The 16,484-nt window shown below is 43.4% G+C and overlaps 1 protein-coding gene across 1 annotated transcript in view; it reads left to right on the top strand.

Moving 5' to 3' along the window:
• The window catches only part of GART (phosphoribosylglycinamide formyltransferase, phosphoribosylglycinamide synthetase, phosphoribosylaminoimidazole synthetase), a 257,909-nt gene that overhangs the window by 211,731 nt on the left and 29,694 nt on the right, over positions 1–16,484 (top strand). The window contains exon 18 of the mRNA XM_078656950.1: positions 4,599–4,745. Coding sequence (XP_078513076.1) covers positions 4,599–4,745 — 147 coding nt within the window. The remainder of the gene's footprint in view (positions 1–4,598; positions 4,746–16,484) is intronic.

Here is a 16,484-nt window from a genome sequence, read left to right on the forward strand (position 1 = left end):
AGCTCTGCTCAGAAGCTGACGGCCAATGGAAATAAACGTTGGTGCACTGAATACCAAGGCTAGTATTCTTTAATCCAATACCAGACACATGCTTGTGCAGGTTCCTGTGTTTTCCCTATATGATAAGTTTCCTGTCTTTCTCCTCCTTGTCTTTCTGATCTGTGTGTTTTCTCCTCTCTTGTACTTGTTTAAACATCTGATGCAGAAGAATAAGTGCTGCTTACAAAAATAAGAGCCTTGTTTTATTTATTTTGAACAGTAGGTAGCATAAAGGGCAGCTTCAGCACTACCCCTTTCAACTTGAAGATGCAAAGGGGGCTTATTCGCAGGTCTCTCCTAGAAAGTTAGGCTCCAGCCATGGTAGAAGGTAAACCCATTTTCTTTAAACCCTGTAAGGTAGGGAGTGGCCAAGAAGCTGAAGACGGGCCTGCTTGGTGGCAGCATGTCCTATTGTCTTGAAACATAGACTCTTGGTTGAGTTAATCAAACAGGTAGTGAGGGACCTGCAATACAAGTGTTAGGATTGGGTGGTAGAATTCCTCTTTTCTCTGGCTAGTGCACAGGATATATCAGGACCTGAGACAACTCCATCTGAAGAAGATGGTCATGTTGGAAGAAGAACCCTGACTTCTGACTCTTGAGTCCTAGCTCCTGGTAAAAGAAGGTGCTTAACATAAGTATGTAAAAATCCATATCTATGATTCACCTTAACCTATTTTGATGATCCTGGAGTCTTTTTGGTTATTACATTTGTAGTCTCTATTTTTTCTAAATTGATTTGGGAATTTTATTGTTTTGCGTTCTTTACTTTAAATGTGTTGGTACTTTGAACTGGGTGCACACTTCTCTGGGGATTGCCTGCTACTTGTGCCATAGCTATCGGGGTTGAGCAGAGATTCACGTAAAACAGGGATTTGACCTACCCAGTGTGGGTTTATTGAGTTTTCAGGGAGCCCCCCTCTCGGATCAATAACCCCATTTCTGTCCGCTTCATAAAGGCAAAGTAAAATACATTGCTTGATTCCTCCCCAGGAACAACATTACATATGAAAACTTGTTCAGTTGCCACGGTCAGCATCCAGCAGTATTCTGAGCATTCTCAAACTGTGGCTTATCCAAATATCCCTTCGCTTCTTCCCTGTCTTCCTTTCGCCCTTTCAGTTTAATTTGTCACAGCAGTCGCATCGTCTCACAGCAGCAGTTAGCACACATTGCTACTGACCACTTTCTTAGGTTTGTAGTTTAATGTATCCAATTAAGTGGTACCACAAAGTGAACAGCTGCCTGACCAATGTTTAAAAAATGATGGAGACAGGGTACGTTTCGATACTGTGGTGGACGATGAGCACACCCCTGCTTAAATACAAATAAAAGGTGTATTAGCAGACACATGCTTTTTACTCTGCTTTCAAACTTAACGATACATAAACCTGAGCCATTAGTTAAAATATTCAACACACATTGTCTCTGGGCTTCTAACTTCAAGCAGTGTTGGGTCCGTCTTTGTCAGCCTATGAGGATAAACAGGGTAGGAAATGTTCTGGTTGGCAATGTAACCCGGGGTAAGCACTTAATGGCAGTAGCCTTTGGTTTTGTGCTCTGAATAAACACGGTTTTAAGACTAGATCTGATTTTTACATCTAATTATTAGACTCCTTTGATTGCATTGTGGTTGAATGAAGTTGCCCTGAAGGTTGTAAGGTCATATAGGTATTTACAAAGAAGATGTGACCACTGGTGGCAAAGGTTTGGAGTACTGCGAACCGGAAGTGAAGAAGGTCTGTAAATATGGCCAGCGTGGTAGGGAGACAGAAACACATACATAACACATTGGCCTAAGGCATACTACAACTATAACTACTGTTCAATTCTTTGTACTTCTGTATTTGTAAGTTCATGTGGCAAAAAATAACACTAAACAAAACGTTGCCTGAATCTGTTTTATTGTTTAATAACAACGTTTCACGCTTACTATTTTTTCCTGAAAAATGCATGCATCTATGCTTTGCAGTCTTGTTGTCTGAGCCCCACAACCCCATTTCTACCAGCCTCATCTGACAGCCATGAAAAACAATTTGTCTCTTTTTCTCCCATTCCTCGCCGAGCCATGTTCTTTGGGGACCTCCGTCACCCCCTTTCCAAATTGAGTATAGGCACTTTCAATTTGACAGGTAGTTGCTGTGTGAGGATGAAACTAGTCTATGCTCGTAGAAATTGTTGTAATGTTCACAAATAACCTTGAATGCTTAATCTGACAGTTAAATGATGGGGTGGCTGTCTTAGGTAAATTGCAATTTGCTGTGGTAGAAAAATGCATTCTAAAATCAGCTAGGGTATTTTTGGTTCTGTTGTCTAAATCTAGACTCGGACCATGTAGTACATTTGCACCTTAGGGGAGTTAACAATGGGATCCTTCCAATGTATTTCAACTGTTTTATGGGTCAAGAAGGTTTGCATGGACTGAGAAAAGCATATTCCTATCTGGCTGGTTTTCAACTCTTTGCTGTCTATCAAAAGGGATAAAGTCATCCAGTGTGTAAAGGATTGATGCTCACCTGGAGAAGCTGGTGTACAAATCTAAGAGAGAGTGTGATGTGGTCAAGTTTCTTGTAACTCGCGATAAGGTTGGCTTTTGCACCAAAAATGTATTTCATAAACAGTAACATATTGTGAACATACTGATGAATAGGTTGTGAAGAGGTGAGGGAGAGGAGTCTTCTTCAGAATTAGACTTTTTGTTGTGATCCAGCTTGTTACAGCTAAGAGTTGGAGGGGGATGCAGAGGCTCTTCGAGTTGGACACAAAGACCTCAAAGGAGTGCACGGTTTATCCTCCAACCACAGCATATATATCATAAACAAAGTGGACCTGATTTGAGGTATAACAAATAAGGTAGCAGATTCTGTAAGGATTCTTTATTTGAAGAAATTCTTTATAAACAACACAAAACTGTCCAAGACCTGTTTCTCGACATCAAGTTCGCTTCATCAAGGCCTCTAACTACCTACTTAGTACAGCCACTATAATTCATATATACAAATAAGATGTCAAAACAGACACTGACCATAGTCCGATTAGAAGAAAGAGAATCAAGAAGGTAACCGTAATAAAATCAAACCAATATTAGCCATTGGAAAATCAAATAAACAAATCTTTTAGTTACAAATTTTCATTTTGTGAAAGACAGAACCTACAAAAACCTACCACATTAGTGCTCAGGACAAATAACCAGTATCTAGTGAAGAGGGGAAAAAGAAAAGAACGGATTACTATGTCAATAACTGTGAATATTTGCCTGTGTTCTCAGATAACATGAGGCACAAGAGGTGGCACTGAACAGAAAGAAGCGAACAAGACCAATCCACACTTCCAAGAGGCAGAGAAAAAAACGTAAACTGCAGTTGTAAGAAAACAAAGTACAATCTGTTCAGAATAGCACTGTATCCCATTCAGGAGCATTTAAAGACAACCCATATTACACTCCGTGTTTCCGAAAAAGAATTATTATGGGTTAAAGTTTACATTAATTTCCAGTACCAATTCTCATTCCTCATTGGTTATTATGATCTAGTGATCATCCAGTTTTAAATCGACAAGAGTATATCATGATATTTATACAGTTAACAGATCTGTAAAGCAAAAAAAGCAATTCTACACCGTCATTCTCAGGATCAGTAGGCTAACCTAAGGCTCTAGAGATTAGGGAAAATTAAATGATATGCCTCATACTTTAAAAATGTTATAGGGTGGAGGTAATGTTTTAATATATTAAAGTGTTCTTGTCATTTTATCACTGAAACATACATGGAAAACAGCAGACTTATATTTCAAAACATGTCTTATGATGATTTCTGTTGAAATTAAAGGAAACTGTTAGTTTCATGAAGACCGCTTGCCATTGACTGCGGGAGCTATTAAAGACCATAACCTACTGAATGAGAAGCGATCACAAAGTACCTATTAAACTCATGTGATCACGTCATCGCTGCCGTTAGACACGCTAAATTAATGCAGAACATTTTCTTTAAACTTTCAAACTGCTGTTTACAATATTTGTTCGCCCTCAAACCCGGTCCACCTTGTTACAATTAAGGTACAGGATCTCTGTCATGATCTTTACTTGGACAGCTCTGTCCACTCTCATGAAATCCTCAAAATCCATCTTGAGCTTAAAGAGCAATCAATGTGAGCTCCGGAAGTCTAACTTCCGGAGTTGTATTTTAAAATGCTTTCACAGCTCTTTGTGTTGCTATTACATGGATCAAGAATGGGACCTAAATATGAAAATGCATGCTGGCATGCACCTTGGGCACTCAAGCTGGTAGGCAATTTCCTTACAGTTCCTGCCTTTAAAGTTTGATCAGCTAAAGCTAGCATTTTCCTTGTTTATTTTGCAAAGATAAGACACTTACTCATGAGAATATCAAGAATAAAAATTATATTTCAAGATGCTCCCCTTAAACGTAGGAGATAACCCAAGCATGCAAAAAAATGGAAGACACGGACATTAACATTAATAATGATAAGTTGTATTTTTAATCCTAAATAGTTAATGTTTTTGTATTTGTTTTAAATTGATCTCTTTTATGTTTTTGAAGGCTCTAAACGAGTAGAAATTAAGAATCTGCTAAAAGCTTTAGAAATGACGGAGTCTCAGTCGTTAAAGAATGTGCCAAATGGGATTCCACTTAAAAATGGAAATCCAAAGAAGTCTGTGAAGGTGGCTGTTCTAATATCTGGAACCGGTAAGGGTTTATATTTATTCAATCATTGATGATGTGCCATTGTACGTTCTTACAAACATAAAAAAACACATCTTTTTTAAGCAATGTTGGAAATGGAACAGATTACTTGGAAATATTTGTGTACCATATTGCACTTTTGAAGAGAAACGTTCCTTTGCAGTTCCACCATTTTATATTTAACTTGTTCTAATTTGGAGTTGCTGGGAAATGTGTTTTTTGGTGTAAAGACTAAATTGTCATAAACACAAAATATTAAGAGGCAGGACCATTACAATTTAACTTTTCACCTGTTTCTGCAAACTGCTGCAACCTTCTAGTTCCACTAAGTACTGCCTTTTAAAATACTAAAACCAACATCAATTTAGTACCTTGTTTGAACCTCTTTCCATGTTCACCACCCTTCTGTGCGAATAATGCCCTCAGAAAGCCATGTATTGGAACCTGTTTTCTCATCCAGCCTCAGTAGGTGTCTTGTATGCCTTTGGTTCTTTATTTCCAAGAAGCTCAGCTGCTCTGCATCACAGCATAACAAAGAACTTTATTTTCCTGACCTAGCTATGGTCTGTTTCCTTTTGCAGGCCCCTGTGAACTGGGTATGCTGAAACAACCTGAGTTTAGGCTATGTGTAGCATAAGAAAGTTTGTTTTCAGTTGGTGACCCACATAGGGCCAGGAGAAGTGTGAATAAGTTGAATCTATATCACACTGTACCTGTCTGCCAGATAGAAATATAATAAAGTTACTTTGAGGCCTTGACCAAAACCCCTGTGAAGAGTTCTGGTATTGTTTCTATACAGTTCTGATCAGGTTTCCTTGCCATGTACTAAAAAATAGTTGTTGAAGCAGCAGTGTAGGTTTCAGGCATGAGCTCTTTTTCAACTTCTTTCAAGGATGTCTCTACTGTTACTCCACAACAAAACAAATGGAGGAAGGTTAAAGGAAGTGAAATATCTTGGGCAAGCTCATAATAGTTCACTGTAGACCTTTGGTTTATTCACTTCTTGCTTGTTCGTACACCAGGTGGGACTTGCTCTTCCAGTATATAAAAATGTGTAGATCTGCCCTTGTATTTACACCTATGCACAGATTTGCCTATTTTTCCTGTTCACAAAGCTTCTCTGAAGAATGCTTGGGAAACTGTTCCTTTTGCATCTTTTTTAGGCTTAGTCCTAAGAAGTTATGTATGCTTTCCCTGTTTAGATCTTAACCACTGACGACCTTTGCTGCTGTTTTGCAATTCATGTCATATACTTAAAGAATATGATACTGAATTTTGATTAGATTATGTATTCTTCCACTGCTGACATCAACAGACCTTGCTCCAATGCTGTCCATGAGAAGTATTTTATCTTTTCCTCTCCCAGTTGCCCTCCTTGCCCATCCTACTCTCTTGCTCAAACAGCATTCTCTTTCTCCAAGCCCTCATTTACTTTTTTATTTTTTACTTTTTTGCTACCCGATGCTCTGTCATCAAGCAGCCATCTTAAAATGTTCTACTGACAATACCATGATAGCAACCTCTCTCTAATGGATTTAATTTACAGATTCCATTTAGAGATACCTGCTGTGGGTGTGAATACATATGTGGTGGCCAATTTTTAACAGGATTTATTAAAATAAAACCAGGCGAATCCTTGGCAGACATCTTTGCTCTGCATTTGTGTATTTTGCTTTTGTTTTACAAACCCTTTTTACAATGAATGACATGGATGCACAAACATTCATAATGGCTATATAACACAAAAAAGCATTGGCAATCCTAGAAAGTTTCATGACTGAGAATGTTTGTTTTGTTTGTCCGTACCATTTTCCTAGTGTGGGATTGTCAAGGAGATCGTGGAGATCGTTTGAGTTCCTTGCAGTCATACTAGCACATGTGGCTGTTTTCATGTGGCCCAATGATTCACTTTGCTCCAGTCCTTGATTCATTTTCCAGATCGTTTTTTGGTGCAATATCTTTTCTTTTTACTCCTATTCTGTAGGAAGGAGTAGTCTCTCAAATTGGAAGGTATTTATTTAAATGGACTAAGTTTATATACATTATATGTTCAGTAACTGCTAATTGTAAATGTCTTCTCACTCAGTCACCCTTATGCTGTCATCTGTGTTGGGTAAGCCATCCAAAATTCTGAATGCTGATGGTCAAGTTTTTCCCTTAAGTAAATCTAATTATATCCAATTGCCTTAGTTACTTATCTGCATGGTACTCAATCACACACAGCCATTTGTTTATTAGCGGTACCTCCTTGCACCCTTTCATTCCGCACCTTGCGTGTAGCGGCAAGTTCTATTAAGCCCTCTAACTTAGAAGCCCCGTACTAGTGAGCCAAGAGAAGGTTCACACCTGGTGTTATATGAATGGATGAGCTTCCAGCCAACACTGCCTTTTGAATGATACCAGGTCAATTATCATTTTCCCCTACATCTGGAAGGAATAATGCACTATGTTTCTCTACATATGCATCCAGTATCGTAATGTGGAATGCTTCTAGTATTTATTGTGGGAAGATTATTGTTCGTGACCTGTGTAGCTGTAGATACTTATGCTATGCATATGCCTGCCTTCTAGTGTTGGCCTCAGACCTGTACAACTTGTTTTTGTTCAAAGGAAGTCCCTTAGACAGCATTGGACATGAATGTATCTCCATCTTCAGATCGTTTTTTTCTGCTATTGGGTACCGGCATGCTCTGTCGAGACTCTGAGCTAACGCTGCGTTGCAACATTTGTTGGGCCGCTTGAGTTCCATCAACGACACCAGTCAACAGCTTCTGCGTCGAGGGACATCTCCTCGGGCAGGGTCATGGCCTGATCTGGCCTTTCTTTAGTGCCTCTCGCCTTTGAGAATGGTTGTAGCCTGATGGAAAAAACACCTTTTCAATACTGTCCACAGTGCCACTTCAAGTTTTTTTTGACAGACCAACACACAGTCTGTAACCTGTGTCTTTCCCCAGGACAAAGTGAGGCTTCCTGCTCCGGCTACCCCGCCTTCAGGTCCAATAAGACCATCTGCAATAGTCCAGATCGACGCCTTGCACAACGTGCGATGGAGCTGCAAAGGGACAAGAAGATCCCCAATATCTTCGGGGAAGACATTGATATGGAGGAAGTTGAGGAAATCGATGCCATGGCAGAGAGCAGTGTACAGCCTGGACCAAGAGTTGCAATCTGAGTCAGAAGAGGCACATTTTCAGTTGACTTCAGCACAAAGATATGGCGCACACGTAGTGAGTACCGCCTCAAACTATAGCACTCAACGCTTCTCTCGAGGCAGGGCTTCGAGCCCTCACTCCCTGTCGACTGAGCCGCCACTGCTTTCCAGCCATGGCCGGCACCGACCGAAAGCTTCGGAATTGACATCAGTCCAACACCAAGTGAGCGCCCCAAAGCAAAACTCTAATCAGCGTCGACAGCATCTTCGACGTCAGCAGGCGTATGAACGCCAAAGGACGTTTTGGCGCAGAAACATCTATCAGACCCAAAAGTTGTGTTAGAGCCAAAACATCTATCTGCACCAATAGCCATATCTGCAACTAAACAAGCTCAAAGACGGCATCTGAGTCTAAGCAACAGCTAATGGGCAAGCACAATTTAGAGCTCAAACAAGAATTTGGCTTCAAGACACATTTGAGGCACAGGCATCCGGCAAAGCTTAGTTGGCCCTTGACATCGGACTCAGTGATGTAGCAACCTATTCTGGAACAGCTGCAGGAGGAGCTGGATTTTTGGCAACGATGTCTGGGAATTCATCCTGATATGGGGAAAATCAATACCAAGCCTCCATTTCGTGGTCCAGCAAACTCTTCCTCAAAAAAGACAACTCACTTTTGAGGAACAACTAACAATGGAAATAGCACCACCCAATCAGAAGAGACGGTAGATGGGAACAAGACCCCTACCACAGCCATCTACTGTCAATCTTCATCCTCCTACACCTCCACCACCACCACCACCTCCTCCTCTTCTACCACTACCACATTTACCACAGGGGTCTTACCATTCATACTGCAGGGAGGGCAACCCACCAATTTAAATTTTGATAATGCTCCCTATCCACAAGATACACAGGAGGACCCATGGGAGGATTATGAGGTAGTACCCCTGGGACCCAATGACCAGGATGTATACCCTGCAAAACCTTTTCCCCCTGATGATACCACCTCATATAACAAGGTTATTAAAAGGGCAGCACACTTCCAGTTCCTGCCCATGCGTGTGGGTATGCTGAAACCAACACAAGAAGTGTTTAAGAAGCCTGTAAAGTCTAAGGTTATTACACCAGGGCTAGACAAGAAGCGCAAACCCCCTTCTACTGACCCACCCCATACATTACTGGCCAGCTAGTTGTACATGGTACACATAAAAGAGCACATGCCCAGGGAACTGGAAATGTTCCGCCCCCATACAAAGAGAGCAAAAAATATAATGCTGTATAAAAAGAGGGTTGCAGCACAGTCCGCAACCCATTGGTATATTGCCAATTTGGTGGGACTCCTAGCACAATACGATTGTGCTCAGTGGGATGAGATGGGGAAGCTCATACAGCACTCACCAGAGCAATATAAGCAGGGGGCACAATAATTTGTTTCAGAGGGACAGATAATTTCAAATACATCTATTAAGTGTGCCATTGACGCAGTGGACACTGCTGCAAAAGGAATTCATTCTAGCATCCGTGTTAGGAGGCATGCTTGGCTTAGACTCCCTGGATTTAATCCAGAGGTTCAAAAGCACATGATCAACTTGTCATTTAATGGAGAGCATCTTTGCGGGCCGCCAATTGATCAAACACTTGAAAGATCAAAAAAGACATGACAATGCCGAAGCTATGGGAGTATCACACTCTCCGTCCCTTCAAACCGATTTTGGTCACCCAAAGTTCTGTAGGGGCTCCAATACCGCATCCCAAGAGACACACACACTTGTTATTAAAGGCAGCAGCAGCACCCCCAGCCTACCAGAGGCTACTTGAGGGGATAATGTAGACGGAGTAACAACTGAGCAGAGGGAAGGTAAGAGCACTAAGTCAAACAGTGACTTCCTTTCTCCCCCCCCACACCATTCAGCACTTTTCAGGGGGAAGACCACAGTGGTGGAACAGTACATCAGACCAATGGGTCTTAGATATTGTAGAACAAAGGTATTGCCTAGAGCTCACTGCAACACCACCAAACATACTACCACAACCACACTCCCTTTCCCCACAACATCTGCACCTTCTCAAAGAGGAAGTACAAGTTCTACTTCAAAAAGGAGCCATAGAGCCGATACCACACCACCACAAAACACAGGGGCGTACTCACTTTAATTTCTAATCCCAAAAAGGATGGTTCACTCAGGCCCATTCTAGACTTGCGGCCTTTCAACAAATTTCATGTCAGAGCAGTTCCATATCGTCACACTCCAAGATGTCATACAGCTCCTAAGACAAGGTGAGTTCATACCCCCATTGATTGCTATTTCCACATACCAGTAGACCCAGCACATCGGCATTAACTCAGGTTTGTGGTAAGTGGCCAACCTTATCGACTGATAAGGTCTACCCTTCTGGGTCAGCACAACACTCAGAGTGTTTACAAAATGTTTTGCAGAGGTTGCAGTTCACTTGAAAAGGAGCAGCATCCACGTCTTCCTGTATCTGGATAGTTGGCTGATGAGGAGCTCCACCAAACAACACTGTCTTGATCACACACAGAAAACCTTAGACTTACTCTACAATTTGGGGTTCACTATAAATTTGGTCCAATACCATGGACAGCCATTGCAAATCCAGCCCTTTCTATGGTTAATACTAAATTCAGTGACAGGGAAAGGTAATTCCAGCCCCTTTCGAATCCAAAGTTTTCATGCTCTGTTACCTCTTTTTCAGCCAAATCGTCAAAAAGCAGTTCACACAGTCAAGCGCCTGCCAGGAATGATGGCATCCTGTATTGCCATTGATCCACAGGGCGGGCTTCACATGCATCCACCCCAAGAGTGTTTGGCACACGAGCGGTCACAAGCGGAGGGTCAGTGGAAAGATCAAATATTTATACTTTGGAGTCTCAGCAAACCCGCTGAGAGAGTCCACTGCGCCAAGGGAGCCACTCACAGCTGAGGTATGGTATGGCGTCCCTTGCCAAAACACTCCCTCTCCCCGTTTCGGGGAAGGATCCAGTTTGTAGGCCGTGGAGTCTGAGAGACCCCTCTGAAAGAGTCCACGGCATAAAAGGAGCCTCTCACAACAGATAACAAGTGATACCACTTCCCCTGGGATCACAGCTTACTGGACTTTGGACGTTGCTTTGACTCGTCTACCGGTTTGTGCCCCCGTCGCCCTTCCCCTCCTCTTTCCTTGCTGTGTCTCTCACCCTCCCCTCCTCTTTCCCGCCTTCATTATCTGTCTACTTCCCCTGCTCCTACCCCCCCCCCCCCCCCTCCCCTGAATCTCTCCCCTTGCCTGTTTTTCCCCTTAGGTATTTGTGCTTATTGTTTATCTCGACCTTACAAGTAACTATGTTGACATGCTCTAATAACTGTGTAACCTTTGTAACAATGTATACTGTGACTATGATCTGATACTCCTGTAAAGCTCTCTGATACCTCCGGGTCTAGCCAGCGCTATATAAAACCTGTAAAATATTATAAATAAATAAATAAAAGTGGGAGGATCTAGTGTTAAAGACCATCACACATCGCTCTCTGCAGTGGTGGAACACCAAAGATTTACAGCTGGGCTCGAGTTAAGGCTGGAATTAACTGCTACAAAATCATTTATCCTCCCGGGCAGACTAAAGCTTCAGTAAAACGAAACATACTCCCTTTTTTAGTCCACCCCTCCACCAACCTCCTCCCCCAGCTAACTTTCCTTATGCTCCCCTCATTCCTCCCTCTCCCCCTCTTCTCTACCCCCTCCTCCCCTCGCTTCTTACCCCGATTTCTTCACAATCCCATTGCATCTCTCTCCTTCCCCCCACTCCTCCAGCAATGCTGTGCTGCCCCCTTTCCCCCCTTGGTAACCCTTTCCATCTCCCACCATCGGGCCCAGCAGAACCATTTCCTTTCTTCAACTTCCCCTTCTCCCAACCCCCCTCACTCTGCCAGATGCCCGTTCCCTCACAGCCACCTCTCCTAGCCAACAGGACCTCTCCAACCACCTCCCCTCTTTTCCTCCCAAACCTCCTATACTCCTATGACACCTATGACACCTCGCAGTCCTCCCCTCTCCCTCTCCCCCACCACCTTGATCTGCACCCATCTCCCCCTAAATATGTCCTTAATTCCTTTCCTTCGTGCCACGCCAACAAAGACAACCCTCCCTTCACCTCTGATACACCAACCCCCGCTCTCAACCTCCACCTTCCCCACCTATGAACCGTATACCCCAACTCGCCTCCTGTCCCCCCACCTCTCCCTGCCTTCCACCACCAAGTTCACCCCCTCCTTTTGCCATCGAGACACCCAACCTTCTGTGCTCTGCCCTTCTCTCTCTTGAAAATAAGCTAGGCTCTCTTATCACCTCCATCTCCCAGCTTGTAGCTTCCATTTCACTTTTAAGCTCCAAGATTTCCACTTTCCCATTCACCTCAACTCCTTTGGAAAACTCTCCCCTTCACCCCATCATAGCCAAGCATAACCTGTCGTCTGCAAACATCGTTCACTCACAAAAGCCCTTGAACGCCACCCTTCTTCAACCTGCATCTCCGAGTAACCCAACTATCTACACTATGCCGACCATCTCTTCCGTCAGAACCAAGCGTCCACCTAAACCCTCCTGTGCACCTTCGTAAAGGTACAATATCCCTATCACCCTTCTTAGCCCAAGTGCCCCCGTCACCAAAACAGTCTCGACAGAGCTGCGCTGTCTGCTCCACAACTGCAGATCTGCAATAAAACACAAACTCTAAATCTCTGATACAGTCACCCTTCACAATATTGACATGTTCTTCCTAACAGAGACCTGGTTCAACGATACCTCTCACTCTGTTTGATCTCCTATTTCCCACCGGCTATTCTATTTTCAGGAATGACAGACCTATCAAAGTTGGTCATCTTTAGAAACTCCCTTGAACTTAAGGCTTCTCCAATCAGCGAATTCCGCACTTTTGAATGGCTGTCTCTTGAGCTTGAACTACACCACCTCTCACCCCTCAGATTCCATGTCATTTACCGCCCACCTGGCAGCGGCTCTTCGTTTATGGAGGAACTCACTGACTTCATCAGCGACCAATACTCGCAAAGGGACATTCAGACCTTCGTGGGTGACTTCCATCTCCACTGGGTCTCTCTGCAATACTCTTCCGCGAACTTGCTGGCCACCTTCCTCTCTACAAACAATCTTATCCAACACTGCACAGAATCAACACACTCTAAGGGCTCAATCCTGGACCTTGTTATTTCTAAAGCAGGCATGCTTTCTATCGCTACCCCTATTCACGTAGACTGGTCTGACCACCTCCTCATTCCATTCTCTTTTCACCTAGCACACTCTATAACTCTTGGCCAACCTAAGAGGGCTACCTCCTGGTTCCGTGACACTAAAAATATTGACACAGTTTCCCTCTGTGAATCAGCTTTGCTGTCGCTTCCAAGGCTCGACCCGAACCTAGATGTTGACGATCTCACCTCCCAATGCCTCTCAGTCCTTGCAGTCGAAATCAATCACGTCGCTCCTCTCCAAAGCAAAAAGAAAAGGCCCATTCCCTCAGCACCTTGGTTAAACAAATCCCTCTATGAAGAAAAGAAGCACTTAAGACTCCTGGAGAAACAATGGAGGCAAGCGCCCTCCACCGATAATTTGGCCACGCTTCGTTCAGCAAGATCCAAATACCACAAGCACATCTTCCTTGGGAAAGCATCACACTTCAGAACCCTACTTGACTCAGCCAAAAATTGACCCAAAAAACTATTTGATCTCATCAACAATACTAACTGCTCTCCCCCAACCTCCAAGTTGGAGGATTCTACAAAGAAAGCTGCGGATTTCGCTGTATTCTTTGACGAAAAAGTGAAATCACTTGTGGACCAGGTCGCTCATCCTACCCCTCCAGAGGAGCGCAAATCACTAGCCATTTGGCAGAACTTCGACCCCATCTCTGAAGATGTCCTCCTCAAGTGCATCCTCGAAACAAAGCCCTCCAACCATTCTCTTGACCCCATCCCTAGTGCCAGTGCCATTGACTTCTATACCCATTCTCTTCCCTAGTGGACCACTCTGGTCAACCTCTCCCTCTGTCAAGGCTCCCTTCCTGTTCCCTTCAAAACTGGGCAGGCCACCCCTCTGATTAAAAAACCCACTGCTGATGCGCATGACCTCAACAACTTCCCCCCATCACTAACCTCCCCTTTCTTGCGAAGATCTCACAAAGATGTGATGCGAAATCACTCTCTCGTCATATCAAGGACAATGATCTTCATCACAATTTTCAGTCCGGCTTCATCCAAAACTGCAGCACTGAAACAGCCCTGCTGCAAGTGATTGATGATGCGCTGCGGATACTCGATTCGGGGGGGTCTTGTCTTCTAATTCTCCTTGACCTTTCTGCAGCCTTTGACACTGTCAATCACAACACCCTCCTCAACGCTCTTCAACAGAGAATGGGCATGGAGGGCACTGTGCTTAAATGGTTTGCTTCCTTCCTCTCTGATAGATCCCAAATGATCAAAATAGCGGACTGTCTTTCATCTCCTTTGGCGGTGGGTCAAGGTGTTCCTCAAGGCTCTATACTTGCACCCACATTGTTCAATCTCTGTTTGGAACCACTGGGAAATCTCCTTAGTAAATCTGGGGTCCACTATCATCTCTACGCAGACGGCACTCAAATTTACCTCAAGGTTGCCTCCACTCATGATCTCTCCGTCCTAAGCTCTTCTCTGGACTCCATTCAAAACTGGATGTCAACACATCAACTGATTCTGAATCCCTCCAAAACTGAATTCCTCCTCCTCTCCTCCTCACTTTCTCCTCCCCCGGTTCAATCATGGATGGACCAGATGAATCTACTGAACAATAAACCCATCATTGTCGACAGCGCAAAATCCCTTGGTGTCATACTCGACACAAAACTCAATCTACTCTCCCACATTAATTCAATTGCAAAGTCTGCTCGATACCAACTGCGCCTTCTTTGGGGGATTCGTCGCTTCTTCCCGGAGTATGACCGTAAAACCCCGGTCCAATCGCTGGTCCTCTCCAGACTGGACTACTGCAAATCTCTTCTTACTGGCCTCCCCAAATCCCACCTGTCCTCCCTTAAGTCTGTTCTCCATTCAGCAGCTCGTTTCATTTATGGGGCCAAAAGAAGCGACCACATCACACCCATGTTATCCACCCTCCGCTGGCTTCCCATCGAGGCAAGATCTATCTACAAGACTGCCTGCATCACCCACAAAGCCTTGCACTCCTCCTCTCCTCGCTACCTGGCAAATAAACTGAAACTCCCTGGAGGCTCTAGACCATCACGAAATGCGGAAAATCTACTGCTTGAACCTCCCACTTTCAAAAAGGAAAGATCGATGGCCCAATCCTTTTCAGGCAACGCAGTGAGAATCTGGAACTCACTTCTGCCTCAGCTCCGGACAACCACCACCTCCTCCCAGGCCTTCAAAACTGACCTCAAAGTTCTCCTCCTTTAAAGACACTTCCAAAGTTAATTCATGCCCTCTCTGTTACCTGTAGGAAGACCTTTTAATATAAAAAAATTATATTCTCCAGGACTATGGAAGTGCCGTCCCAGTGTGTTCTTGTGGTCTGAGAGTCTGCCATTTATTGCAGTATTACCCTTTTACCTGTGTTTGGTACTCTTTTGTAACATGCACACGTCACTTTTCTCTTGTAACACACTGTTGGCTACCTCTTACATTTTGTTAGCTTTCGATACTTGCACAAGTGCCACCATTTCCTACGTAACGTTTGTTCTTGTGTTTGAGTGTCCTCCATTTATTGCAGTATTATACCTCTACTTGTACTTTGTACGCTTTTGTAACCTGCACACATGTCATTTTTTCCTCCTGTAATGCACCGTTTGCTACCTCTTGTATTTTGTTTGCTCACGATTGTCACTTTTGCCTCATGTAATGTAACTTTTGCTTTTGTAATTTGTTCACTTGTAATGTTCTCATGTATCAGTTCTGTTCCTATTGTGAAGCGCTCTGACACCTTCGGGTAAAGTCCGCGATATATAAAAACGCATAAATAAAATAAATAAATAAATATGCTGCAAAGTGGAAAAGGTTTGTACATTACTGCATTCCCAAACACATCAGTCCTCTAAAACCACAGGTACAAGACATTGTCCGTTACCTTTTCCATTTGCCACACTCAGGCTTAGCTTACACACCGTTTTGCTTGCAATTAGCTGCAGTGGCAGCATATCTACAAAATAGTGAACAGTCCTGTAATTAAAGCTTTCATGGAGGGACTCAAGAGTCATCCCTCCCAGACTACCTCTAATCCCATCCTGGAATCTTAATATAGTTCTCACAAGGTTGCTGTTGGCCCTCTTTCAAACCCCTTCATTCTTCTTCTTTGCAATTTCTGCCCTGGAAAGTGGCTTTCCTTGTCCTAAGTCCTTCACTGAGACAAGTAAGTGGGATCCAAACATTAACCCTAGAAGAATTGTTTTTTTAAAGTACATTCTGTTACGGTAGTTCTCCACATCAATCCAAAGTTCCTACCTAAGATGATATCTTTTCACCTAAACCAAACCATAGAACTACCAGCGTTCTTTCAACATCCAACCACAGAAGCGTAAAGGGCACTTT

Source organism: Lissotriton helveticus, chromosome 8 (genome assembly GCF_964261635.1).
Source record: "Lissotriton helveticus chromosome 8, aLisHel1.1, whole genome shotgun sequence".
Classification (NCBI taxonomy): Eukaryota; Metazoa; Chordata; class Amphibia; order Caudata; family Salamandridae; genus Lissotriton; species Lissotriton helveticus.